Source organism: Caretta caretta, chromosome 9, assembly GCF_965140235.1.
Source record: "Caretta caretta isolate rCarCar2 chromosome 9, rCarCar1.hap1, whole genome shotgun sequence".
Lineage (NCBI taxonomy): Eukaryota > Metazoa > Chordata > Testudines > Cheloniidae > Caretta > Caretta caretta.
In genome coordinates, this window is record NC_134214.1 from 10,908,072 (window position 1) to 10,921,602 (window position 13,531).

A 13,531-nucleotide genomic window follows, 5' to 3' on the forward strand; every position below is an offset into this window, starting at 1 on the left:
GCCTGGCACGCCCCCCAGTCTGCATCCCCCCCAGCTCCAGCCTGGCACGCCCCCCAGTCTGCATCCCCCCCAGCTCCAGCCTGGCACGCCCCCCAGTCTGCATTCCCCCCCCATCCAGCTTGGCACGCCCCCCAGTCTGCATCCCCTTCCCCTCCGGGATCAGTGCCAGGAAGCTCCAGGCTAGGGTGACCAGACAGCAAGTGTGAAAAATCGGGACGAGGGGCCGGGGAGGGGGTAATATAGGAGCCTATATAAGAAAAAGACCCCAAAATCGGGACATTTGGTCACCCTGCTCCAGGCCCCCACCTCCCAGGGAAGACACTCTGCGTTCCCTCCGCAGCGCTTTACGACAGGCCCTAAGGCCCTTCGCGCGCTTTACGACAGAGCTCTGGTGCCGTACGGCGAGTCGGGGAGGGCGCGGCCCCGAGCCGTGTCCGGTCCGGCCGCTTCCCGCCCGCAGCAGCGGGGCTCCGCCGGGTCAGTCATGGTGAGGGCGGCTCCGGATCCCTCCGTCCAGGCAGGCGGGGGCGAGCAGGCCCCCGAGGGGACGCGGCCCCGGGCGGGGGAGGCCGGGACGGCCGTTAGTCCCGCTCTGGGGCGGCCTCACCCCCGAAGCGCGTGGGCCCTTGAGGAGTTTGGCCTTGCCCTTACTCCCGCCAGTGGAGTAAACTCTCCAGGTGCGACCGCAGCCGCCCGAAGGGTGGTTGGAAGAGGGTAGCTAGGCTGGTGAAAAGTCACCCCGCCCCCAGCAGCACGGGGATAGCCGTGCCAAATCTGCCTGCGGCCCAGGCTGAAAGATGTGCAGGCCTTCTTGACCTTTAATGGTCCCATTGCCCTCCGGGGCCTTACTTATCAGTTTAAAATTAAGCAGGGGAGCAAAGCAACGGTATGCTACAAACTTCTTCCAGTACAGCTGGGGCATGTAGGCTTGATTTAGGACAGACCTAGCTGTGCTGGCTGGAAAGCCTGTGCTGTAGATGGAGTTATACCAACAAAACCATGCTTTTGCTGGTGTAGCTTGTTTGGCTCCTGGGTGTGTGTGTGGAATAAGCTATTCCAGTAAAAGCACAGCTTGGAGCACTTTGCCAGTGTAATATACCGGTATACCTTATGTACATGGCTGCGCGGATAACACAGTTTGCCAACTTTCAGAGGAACAGCCGTGTTCGTCTGTATTCGCAAAAAGAAAAGGAGGACTTGTGGCACCTTAGAGACTAACCAATTTATTTGAGCATGAGCTTTCGTGAGCTGTAGCTCACGAAAGCTCATGCTCAAATAAATTGGTTAGTCTCTAAGGTGCCACAAGTCCTCCTTTTCAGTTTGCCAGCTGTTACACAATAATCCCTTATCCAAAATAGCGTCCACATATCTGTTGATTTTCAATAATTGAACAACGTAATTATAATTTTGAGCATTCAGACGTATTGGATGTCCTGAATGATGTTTGGATAATTGAAACTAAACTGTAATATTTGATATTGCTGAAGCATTTTTTATCTGTGGAACTCAAAAGCATTTTATAAATGCCAGTTAAGCCAAAAAATGCACTTGTGATGAGTGGCACATAAGTTTCAGTAAATATATCCATATAGGACTAGTGAAGCTTTTCTGTTCCCAAGAGTAACTGTCAGCAGTCCCACCTGTAGTTTTGAAAGACAGTAAAGGCTTTAAAAGCCGCCAGCCAATGTGTGCAAGTTAACTGTATCTATCAATTATATTGCAGTTTACTGTTTTCTTGTCATATTTGAAGCCATTTTAGTTTTAATGTATATATGTAATTAACTTGGCTAAAGAGTATTTTCATTTTTGTTAATTAATCAGTTACTCTTTCTCCCCCACACCCAGGCTAGTACTCTGATAGCGGTTGGCCTGACAATAGCTGCTGCTGGATTTGCAGGTTTGTATCTGGTGTGAGGAATCTAACACTGGATTCTACTTTTCATTACCGGCTTTAATAATGGTGCAGTGTAAAATATACTATCAGTTCAGCACAACGCAGTACATTATCTTTTAAGGGACACATACAGAGGAGTGGACTGGCTGGTCTGATTGCAGCCAAAGAAAATATCTAAATTTTTTCTCTCTTCTTAATCAGGTCAAAAACATTTTTTTCCTGCATACTAATATGAAAGAAAATTATTGTACTGAATTTCTAAATCTTCATGAAATTATGCCTTTAGTTCTGTTAATGTTAGTCATTTTCTTTAAGGTCGTTATGCGTTTCAAGCTATGAAGCAAATGGAACCACAAGTAAAACAAGCCCTTCAGAGTCTGCCAAAATCTGTAAGTTTTGTTTTATCCATAGTACTTTTTTCAATTGATGTTAAATATTTTTTTCTGTACATAAATAGCTTCACTCGGTGCCAGGCGAAAGGTTAAAGATGCTCGAATATAAATAGAGACAGACCAAACTGTCATCACAGCAGTAGTGTATTACTGATTGGTGCTATTAAATTCGGACAGAAGATCTCCGGATTGAGTGTATAAAACACTTTCACTCATCTCAACAATTCTGCTGTAGGTCAGTTCCAAATTATAGTGGTTCATTTGGCAACTCCACCAAACAGTTGAGTAAATAATGAAATTCAACTTTGATTGAATTTCATGATAACGGTTCATAAGACGCATCCTTGTACTCTTATAGATAGGAATGCTCTGCAGCTACTAAAGAAGAAATGGTGGTCTCTTCTTCACCTCCAATATTGTTTAATTCATATTATTTTGCCTGTCAGTTTTCTTACTAATGCATCTTCCATTTCAGGCCTTCAGTGGTTATTACAGAGGTGGATTTGATCCCAAAATGACCAAACGAGAAGCAGCTTTAATATTAGGAGTGAGGTAAAAAATCATTTTAATTAAAAATGTAGGATGCAGGAGAGAATACAGCACTAATGAGTTTAAGATCGGGGTCTGATTTTTTTCAGAGGTACTGAATCCTCAAAGCTCTCATTGACTTCAGCATCTGAAATTCAGTGCCAAGTTAAATTAAAAGGGATTATCATAATGCAGAGACTGCTTTTACTCAGCTCAGTTCGCAAGACTGGCTACCAAGTCTTTCTAAGGTTGCATATATTAGATTACAGTATGTTGTACAAAGAAACATTACTTTTTAAAAGCCATTTCCAATTGGGGATTCAGTATTCAACCACGGTGTGGGTTTTTTTTTTTTTGTATTACATTTTTAACTTGCTTTAACACCCAACCTAACTTTTCTGGCAATAAAAAATGTCACTGTGCCTTTATATCAAAGCATGGACTATGGTCTATTTAGTATTTCAGTACAAAAAGAATTCTTGTTTTCAGTCACACATACTAATAAAGTTAATGACTGGTGGTTGCCTTCACCAAATTTTGGGAAGACTGACTTTGGTTTTGGCTGCAAAAGTTCCACAAGCTTTCTTAGCTTAGCAACTATGAAGGCACAGCCTTATTCGGAAAATTCTTTCATTTGAAGTGTATTTGGATTTTAGGAACCCTTGCCCAGACTTCTGCAAAGCCTTAAGTTGTAGCTATCCTCATTCCTATATTTGGGAAATGGCTACTGTGATGACTTCAATTGGCGGACTCTGACTGCATTATTAGCTAATGTACTTGGTGGCCCTCTCTTAAGCTGACTGCCATCTATTCTGTAACTGACTGACCATGGAGAGGCTGATAACTGCAATCATCACATAGACATCTTAAAACAGTGACCCCCAAATTGTGGGGTGTGCCCCCCTAGGGGGTGTGGAGGAATGTTCTGGAGGGCGAGGGGGGGGGATGATGGGGCTGGGCCAACCCCCATGGGGGCAGGGAGGGAGACCCACTCAGCCTGCTCTGCCCCCAGCTCCACCCCTGGCCTTGACCATGACTCCACTCCCAGCCTTGACCCCTGGCTCCTAGCCATGGCCCAGCTCTACTTCCAGCTTCAGCTTTGGCTCTGGGCCGTGCCTCTGGGGAAAGGGGGGTGGGCAAATTACATGGGGGGGGGGGGGCATGACTTAAAAAGTTTGGGAGCCACTGCTTTAAGAAGTGCCTCAGTGTGATGATCAGAACTACTTGTATGAGATAAATTTGAGGTAAGATTTTCAAAAGTGCCTATGTCCCATTTTCAAAAATAACTTGGGCTCGTAAAAGCACAAATCCCATTGACTTTGTGAGATTTAGGTGCCCAAGTCAATGGGAGTTGGACTCCTACATACCTTTGAGAATCTGGACATAAGGTGCTTTTGAAAATTTTGCCCGTGGCCCTTATTCATTCTTTCACTGCTCCAGATTTGCATCTCATTGAGCTTCCCAATAACATAAGTCTGTGACATTATGCCTGATAAGAATACCTATTATTTGTATTGTGGCAGTATCTAGAGGCCCCATCAGGCAGTAGGGCTCCCTTTGAAAAGACCCTCTCTCCCCCAAATTGCTTAAGTCTAAGTAAAAATACTAAGAATAAAAGTTTTAGTAAAGAAAAATCACACAAGCAGGCAGCCATAACTAACAGTTTAGGGATTCAAATAATTAAATAGTTACGTCTTAAATGGCTTGCTCTCAAGGACTGTACACATACACCCACAAATGTTTACAGGACTTTTTACAGTCCTAGGGAGGGTATGTGTTTTCTCTTTCAAATATGACTGAATTTTCAAGAAATAAAAGACCATGAAAAGAAATGTCAAGCTCCTTTTGACAGTTCTGCAGTAGAAACTGGTCAACATCTGTCAATGAAGCTGTAAAATACACGCTAACTTTGGCATAATGGACTGAAGATGTTGAACAAAGCAGCAACAGAAAAAATATTCAGGGGGAAAATGTCATTTCAAATTTCTTAACTTGTTGTGAACAATTTGAGTATGAGACAAATTATTCTTAGTAATTGCTAATTTTTTCCTAATTTTTCAGGTTTTCTAATTGTATAATAATTTTAATTCCTTTAAGTCAGGTTACCTAACTCTCTCTCTCTTCTTTTAAACTAGTCCTACAGCCAATAAAGGTAAAATTAGGGAAGCTCACAGACGGATCATGCTTTTGAATCACCCAGATAAAGGTATGTAAAATCAGTAGGGATAAGTCCCATTTGAAATAAATCAATTATTACTGTCAACCCAGTATATTTTTGGCCCAAATTAATGGAACCAAGATCATGAGATGTATAGAGCATATAGGTACATCATTCATACATTAACAAAAGAAAATAAAAAACCTGCCTAGGAGGAAATACATCTTAAGATGCTTGAATCCTTGTATATTCAGAGGTCCCCTGCCCAGACATTTGAACACTATTAAAACTAAGGTTTCAGGAGTAGCAGCCGTGTTAGTCTGTATCCGCAAAAAGAAAAGGAGTACTTGTGGCACCTTAGAGGCTAACAGATTTATTTGAGCATAAGCTTTCGTGAGCTACAGCATCCGATGAGATGCATCCAATGAAATGAGCTGTAGCTCGCAAAAGCTTATGCTCAAATAAATGTTAGTCTCGAAGATGCCACAAGTCCTCCTTTTTTATTAAAACTAATAGATTCAACAAATTAGCTCCTCTCTCAGTACCCGATACATCATCTCTGCGTTGACTTATCATATAAAGATGAGAAAAAAGGTCCTTTTCGGTGAAAGCCTACAGTGTGATCGTACAGCTGCTCCAACGTGTGGAACTTCTGTGTGGTTAGAATTGGGCCGTGAGTCTTCAGAAACAGCAACAAACTCAATATGTAGTATTGCTGCTTATGTGATGCTAATGCTGAGATTCAGCACATGCCTAACTTTAACCATATGAGTACTCCCATCTCTATTCATCATAGCACTTAAACCCCATTGACTTCAATGAATCTAAATCATGGCCATACTAGGTCAGACCAAAGGTCCATTTCGCCCAGTATCCTGTCTTCCAACAGTGGCCAATGCCAGGTGCCCTAGAGGGAATGCATAGAACAGGTAATCACCAAGTGATCCGTCGCCCATTCCCAGCTTCTGGCAAACAGAGACAAGGGGCACCATTCCTCTCCAGCCTGGCTAATAGCCATTGATGGACCTATCCTCCATGAACTTATATAGTTCTTTTTTGAACCGTTAGACTTGGCCTTCACAACATCCTCTGTCAAGGAGTTCCACAGGTTGTCTGCATTGTGTGAATAAATACTTCCTTTTGTTTGTTTTAAACTTTTGTCTTTTGGTACTTGGCAAATTGGGACCTTTAATTTTGATTTAAAAGGTAAAATGGCCTCCCTGAAGTGACCACGAAACTTCCTATCTACTACTTTGCCTCTTTTCTCCTCCTCAAATAAATGGTCATCAGGACCTGCCTTCTTCAGAAATCTTCCAGCAGAGGCAACATCAAGTGAATTCTTAGGCATATACAGAGTTTACTAACATGGGAGTCTCATAATATTGCCAGTTTTTACCAGGAACTAAAGCAAAGAATACTGATGTTAGGAGACACTGCCCTTTGTACTCTAAAAGGGTCTGTGCATCTTTTGGTAGGTGATCAAATCTAATTTTGGTGCATTTACAGTATATCAGACTGGAGGGATTACTAACATTTAATCTGTTAATCACCTGTATTTTACATTTCACTCTCAAATTATTCCACCAGTACAGAAGCTTGGGTCAGGCCCTGCTGAATTAGAGACACTGGTTAATCTGTGGACTCATTAGCTTTATATAAAATATGCAGGGAACATCCAAAACACTTGGAAAATAGTTCTGCATACCCCTCTAAATCCTTGGTGACCCTATCATGAAATTCACCAAGTGACACAGGACTAGACTAGAGACCTAATAGAATTTAGGGTTTGTCTGCACATGAAATTATTCCAGAATAGCTGTTCTGGAATCACTATTCCTGAAATCTGAGTGGAGACATATTCCAGAATCCGTTTTCTTCCTGTCAAACTTAATCCACTTTGTTGGACTAAAAGCTATTCCTGAACTCCATGTTTAGACAAATCCTAAATATTCTGCAACTTGTCAGATGTCATTTATCTATTAATTTATGAAATAGAGGCACTCATGTATTTCTTTGAACAGATGTGCTCACATTTTTCTCCCTACTGGTACCATTAAGCCAGAATTGGGCAATAATGTAATGAAGTAGAAAAGATTGTCTTTTTTTGTGACAAGACTTTTTTTCTTCTAGGTGGTTCTCCCTATGTGGCAGCCAAAATCAATGAAGCTAAAGACTTACTGGAAGGCCAAGCTAAGAAGTGAATGTGGATATTTAGTTGTAAATTAATGGTTTAGTTTATGTATATTAATATCAGTTTTGATAACTGACCCATGGAAAGTTGACACCAATCTTTTTGACTTGATCAATGATTAAACTAATGCAGGGAACCCTCCCCCCCCATCTTGGTTGGATCATGTGTATCTTGTTTTGGGGAGTGTGGGGGCTTATAAATAGTGGCTTAGAATAATTTTTGAAGAAGTACTATTTCTAGTGGTGGTACAGTTTACCTCTAATTCAAAGTATTTTTCCTAGGATGAAAGGGAAAATATTGTGATTCGGTCTGGCTAATGTATAGTCACACAAACAGCCTGAGTCTTGAGCACTCTGAAAATGCTGAATTTCTGTTTAACCAGGTACATCTGTTTGAAATTCATGCTGCTGTGGCTTAATATCCCAAAGTTAGCAAGATGATACTAATAAGAGAAAAGGCTGGGTTGAAACAACTTAAGGAAAATCATGGGGATTTATTTGCACAATAGGAATAAAGCATTTAGAAATTGTTACATTAATGCAACGTGGAAAATGGAGAAAGTGGAATGTACTGAATTCTCTTGTAAGATAATGTGTATTAACTTTCAAAAACAAGTTGGCCATAGTCAGTGCTATTGATTTGTCTCCATGTATTTTTTACTTATTTCTACACTGATTTTCATTATTTTTACTGATTCCACAGCATTTAAATAAAATGACAAACTTATACTTGTATTAATAAGTACTAAAATTTCATAATATACTAAAGCCTTACAGCATATGATGATTATCTTAAAAGAATAAGGTGTAAGTACTCTTAGGATAACTCTTAGGATAACATCTAGTAAGAGATGGAAAGTGGAAATTTTACTTGCATGAGCCTTTAAGATAGAGGCTTAGATTCAAAGTTACAAGGAGGACTTTTTTTCTTTCTGTTTTGAATGAGAAATTGTAAAGGAGTTTTCCCTCCAAACTATCCATTCTCCCTTGATAGAGAACATTGCTTTACAGCACAGAAGTTATATTATTTATACATGGACCAGAGTTCACACAACTTATAGCTTTTCTAAATCTAATATGCTTGTATTGTGACCATACTGAGGTCTCTACAACCTCTCCCTGGATCGCTCTGATCCCAGTATGCAAAAATGTATGTCTGTGTTTCACTATGTATGAGCAAATCACCACTGAAATTCTGTGCATTAAGAAATGAGCAAGACTAAATCAAAGATGGAAAACCAGAACTACTAAATTGTTTTTAAAGGAGTATAACAAAAAATATAGAAAAGGAGGAGCATGAAGATCTATATAGTGATTCTGATTGTCCAGCTATTTCCCAAACTAAAACACACAGATCTGTAGGTCCAGCTGTGATATATCTCAGGGTATTAAAAAATAAAAATTTTGTTAATGGCTCTCAAATCTACCTCTACACTTAATTCTTCTCCCCTATGTCCAGGATCACATTTTTCCAGGTGTCGTACACTGGACCCTCTCTAGAATGCAGGATCTGGGATCCATGCCAACTACTGCATTATAACGGGGACCGTGTTAAAATGAAATTACTGTATACAGTAAGTGTCACATCCATAAAGTATAGAAAACCTTAGAAAATAAACTACTTGAAGAAAACAAACGAGAAAAAAAAGTGTTGCTTTATTGGAGATTTAAAGTACATTACAATAAACTAGTCTAGTTTTTCTTTAAAAAGTTGGTGAGTTGGTTTTGCTTCTTGCTGCTGTGCCGCTTCTGCTTAGCAAACTGCAAAAGACTGTGTAGCTGCATAATTTTTATAGGCTCAACATCTTGCGTCTCAAACCATCTCAAAGCAGTCTCTAAGCTGGCTATGGTCGCAGTTGACGTTGGAACGACATCCACTTCTTCTTCTACGGCGAAGGCCAATTCTTCAGCTTCTGGAATGTTTGGTCATACTGCCTGAAGAATTTGGTCAGCCGTTAGACTTTCAGCAATGGGACAAAATTCTTCTGCTTCATTGTCGCCTCTTAAGCAGAACCCCGAGCCTGGACAGTTGCTAGCACAGCTCCTGCATCCACTCCATGTCTGTTCTTTCAACCTCCTCCTCTGTAAATCCCTCAAATTCCTCATCAGACTGCGATCTGCTTTCTTCATTTTCTTCCAGGAGCGGGTGGCCAAATGACTCTCTCGGTCCCATCATCTAACAGCGGTTTATTGTTTCAGTTTGTAATAAATTCCAGGAATCGCTGCCAATGTAAAAAGTCAACTTCTTCAGAAAATCTGTGACAGACAACTTGCTTTCTATCATTTGTCGTACCATGTTCCGTCGATTAGTGCTGCTTAAAAATGGCGATAACACCTTGATCAAGCGGCTGGATTTTGGAAGTCGTGCTTTTAGGTAAGTATTCAACCCGTATTTTACCATGATGGGTTCCAAGTCTTTCGGCCGGAGGATGCACTGGACAGTTGTTTAGCAAAAGAACAGCCTTCTAAGCGTTTTTTCTGCAAATCCTTTCACACAGAAGGGACAAATTTGGTGAAGAACCACTGTTCAAATATCTCTCTTGCCATCCAGGAATTTTTGGAGTTCTTGTACGAAAATGGTAAGCAATTCACATTTACGTGATGAAAGCACCAAGGCATGCGAGACTTTCCAATGCACAACGGTTTTAATTTATGCTTGCCTGTTGCATTCACACAAAACAATAAAGTAAGGCGATCTTTTGCCTGTTTATATCCTTTTTTCTTACGTTCATCTGTTCTGACAGCCATGGTTTTATCAGGCAACATTTTATAATTCCTGTTTCATCTGCATTGTAAACCTGTTCCTCCGAGTAACCCTCTGCCTGTAAAATTTCCCTCCGATTCGCAGGGTACGGTTGCGCAGCGGCATTGTCAGCAGAGCGTTTTTCTCCCGAAACTGCAATCTGACAGATTGTGTCTTTTCTGAAATCGTCATAGTCAACCTGAACTCACCTTAAAATTGCTGAATTTGCCATTAAGTTCCTGGTCGAATTTTTCCCCTTGCATGGCTATAAGCAGACCAGAGATTGGAATGTCTTTCTGCTGTTCTTGCACAAACCACATGTACATTGCAGAATCAAGATCGGCATCATTCACTAAACGGGCTCGTTTTCTTTGAAGGTCATGCTCTTCGTCCAGTTTATGAATGTAAGTTCCGAGCTTGTCAGCATTCTTTAGCCATCCAAGAAAGGTGGACTCGTTAACACCCATATTGCGGCTAATCTTTGCCTGGGTTTCGCCATTTCTAAGTCATTCGATAGCATCCAATTTCTCCTGGACAGAGTAAGCCTTCTTTTTGCCCGATATTTTTGACATCTTTCTAAAGATAAATACTTTAGATAAAGATAAATACCTGTCCATTTTTATTACATTACATTTGTATGGCGTTCTAGGCCTACAGCAATAGTCTTAGGTCTTGTCTACACTACCATGTGGGGTCGATCTAAGATATGCAGCTTCAGCTACGTGAATAGCTGATGCTCGACTGCGCTTGCGCTCCTCATTCTGGTGGAGTACTAGAGTTGACAGGAGAGCGCTCAGCAGTTGATTTATCGCATCTATACTCAAATTTGGGATCCATGACCACGTTATACCTGAATTTGCGTTATACAGACGCACGTTCTAGCGAGGGTCTGGTGTACCACATTCTTAAACACACATCAGATGAGCTCATCTTTCTCTTTTCAATAGTGCCATCGTGACCACCACTACCTTCACAATTACTCCAGTTGTTTACTTTAGAATTATTTTGACTGCATATTTTCTTCCCCAGACAACTATACTGTCACCAAATTCTGACACTTTTTTTTCTCTAAAACATACTGAAAACAATCCATCCCTTCAGCTGAAATGCATACCTATGTCTTGGTTATCTCTTGCCTTGACTGCTGCAGCCTCTCCTTGTTTCCCATCTCAGCTCCTCTGGCTATATAAAATGCAGCAGTTAAAATAATGTCACCCACTGCTCAGAGCATGTCATTTCTCAAATCTTTCACCTGGCTTGCATTCACAGAATCAGGTTTAAGACTGTCTTCTCTTTCAAGGCTTTGCACAACCCCACCCACACCTACTGTGGTATCTTTCTGCATCCCTCTGGTCCACATCACAAAATAAGTGACCTTGTTGCTTTGCATTTTCTAGTCCATATCAATATTACTTCCATGCCTGGAATAGCCTCTCCTATTCTTACTGTGCCAGGCTTTCATCCTCTAAGTCCGTCCCTCTTTAAAAGCCTGCAAATGTCAACATGTGTGAATGTGCCACTACCAGTACCCCCATCTATATATAAATTATCACCGCCTCTAAATCCCTTCTAGAGGAGAGGATAAAAAAGGTATTTTTGAAGTGTCTTAACTAATGTTTACGAAATCCTGTGGAGAGAGGTTAAGCTTAATGTGTTATCTAGGTCTTCCCTAGGAGAGAAGCTAGGGTTTATCTCAACCAGTTAATAAGTAAAGAGGTTAGTACTAAATTACAATGTCTGTCTGAAATATCTTGAGTTACTTTAATTAAGTCATCTTTCTGATTAAAGGACACTAAGTAACCAATGGAAGATCAAAGTTTATTTTTTTCTACCAGCATACAAAAACATATTGCACATCAAACAACCAAAATAAAAATACTCTACTAAGGACTAACATATGTAGTTTATACAGAATAAACTTTCTGGAAATTGATCTTTTCAGTAGTTCAGGTTATGTCTTAATGGACATGACTAATTCAGCTTAGTGTTTTAACTAAAGCTATGTTTGATTTTTAAATACTGTACAGTTTAATAAATAAACCAAACAAAGCCTCAAAGTAGAACAGTCACTGCCAATGCCACCCAATATCCCTGCAGATTATGAGAATTTAATAAATGTATTCCAGTGGTCTGCAGTTTTTTTCCTCTACATACAGCATTTAAAAAACATGTATTAAAACAGACCAGTTTCCAGACTAAACTAATGGAGAAATTACAATTCAGTGCAAAATATTTTAGACTGCATTTCTTTCTAGTTTTCCTCAGGTGAAGAAGTGGTTGCATATTATTAAAAATGTAACAAAAGCAGCTAATGCTTTCATAAAGAATATTACATTAGGGATTCCCCCCACATCTTTGCCATATTTTGAAAACAAAATAACATTTCCTATAGCCAGCAAGTTTTTGTTTATTTAAATGTTACATATACTATCTCAAGGCACATCTGATGATATATTTATAACACAGTAGGTGTCAAAAGTATGTTTAACATATGATTTCTTCAGGATCCCTCCCCTTTCTGAATTCCAAAATGGAGGAACTGAAAGTGCGCTGTCAAGACTGGCGATCCATATTCTATCTTTGGCAAGCTTATACAAGCACTATTGTAAAATGTAATGTAAAAGAACTGTAAACTAGGAACTTCAGTTTATGAAACACCATTCAGCACTGCTTCTTCCTGATTATTTTCTTCTTCTTGTATAGTACTTGACTTCTCTTCTTCAGGACTATGCTGTGGCTTAGAAGGTTCATCCCCAGAAGCATTAGCAGGGCCATTTATTGCTTTTTCTGAAGGGCCATGTTCTTCAATCACATCTTTTGCCTTTAAAAGAAAAAAGATTTTAAAAAACTTACTAGATACAACATGGAAAAACCCAGTCACGAGAGAGGGGGGCATAGTCCAGTTGTTTTAAACATCAGAAGGGGAGCCAAGGTCACTTGAGTTCTAATCTTGGCTCTGACACGAACTCCCTCACAGGAACAGCCATAGGGGATCAGACCAGTGGTCCATCTGTTCCAGTATCCTGTCACCAACAGCGGCAACACCCTGCTTCAGAGAAAGGTGCAAGAAACCCTGCAGTAGGCAGTTATGGAACAGTCTATCCCCCAAGAAAGTTTCCTCCTAACCCCCCAGTAATGAGAGTCTGATTTAAATCGGATTAGGTTTTATCTTTTTCAAATCTCCCCTACTCATTTTTAGTATTTACTAGTATAATTGGCTGTTCTTGTTATCCAATAAATGAATAATACCTTTTCAAATCCTGCTAAGCTTGTCCTCTCAATAAATTGGCAATATTCTGTGTGTGGGTGGAAATGTTTTTGCCCCCTTTAATGTTACTGAATGCTCCCTTGTTCTGATATTACGAGATGGGTGAATAGGTTCCCAGTTTACCACCTCCACACCATTCATTCTAGCCTCTGTAGCCTTATGCAAGTCACTGACTATCTCTGTCTTAGTTTCCCCTATTTGTAAAATATAAAAAATAATACCCATCACACAGGAGTCATGAGGATTAATATTTATAAAGTGTTTTCAAGATTAAAAGCTTTATAGGAGGCAAGTATCTAAGGAATTGGTGTAAGAACTTCTAATTTTAGAGTACTATGTTAGATGCAGTAAATTCAAC

The 13,531-nt window shown here is 40.3% G+C and overlaps 2 protein-coding genes across 6 annotated transcripts in view; one reads left to right on the forward strand and one right to left on the reverse strand.

Moving 5' to 3' along the window:
• The first annotated feature begins 348 nt into the window (after nt 1-348).
• DNAJC19 (DnaJ heat shock protein family (Hsp40) member C19) lies at nt 349-7,889 on the forward strand. 4 transcript variants are annotated; one of them, XM_048865247.2, is made up of 6 exons: nt 349-487; nt 1,846-1,897; nt 2,210-2,283; nt 2,762-2,838; nt 4,950-5,020; nt 7,103-7,889. In XM_048865247.2, exons 1-6 carry the CDS (start codon nt 485-487, stop codon nt 7,171-7,173), a joined length of 348 nt encoding a protein of 115 aa, XP_048721204.2. In that variant the 5' UTR covers nt 349-484; the 3' UTR covers nt 7,174-7,889. The 4 variants fall into 4 exon arrangements, with proteins under 4 accessions (XP_048721204.2, XP_048721207.1, XP_048721206.1 ...); XM_048865250.2 differs by having other exon boundaries at nt 362-477; XM_048865248.2 differs by lacking the exon at nt 349-487 and adding an exon at nt 592-677.
• A 3,813-nt stretch (nt 7,890-11,702) lies between these two features.
• Nucleotides 11,703-13,531, reverse strand: part of FXR1 (FMR1 autosomal homolog 1) — a 64,160-nt gene continuing 62,331 nt past the window's right edge. For both annotated transcript variants that reach the window (XM_048865240.2, XM_048865241.2), the window contains one exon: nt 11,703-12,726. In XM_048865240.2, coding sequence (XP_048721197.1) covers nt 12,553-12,726 — 174 coding nt within the window. In that variant the 3' untranslated portion in view covers nt 11,703-12,552. The remainder of the gene's footprint in view (nt 12,727-13,531) is intronic.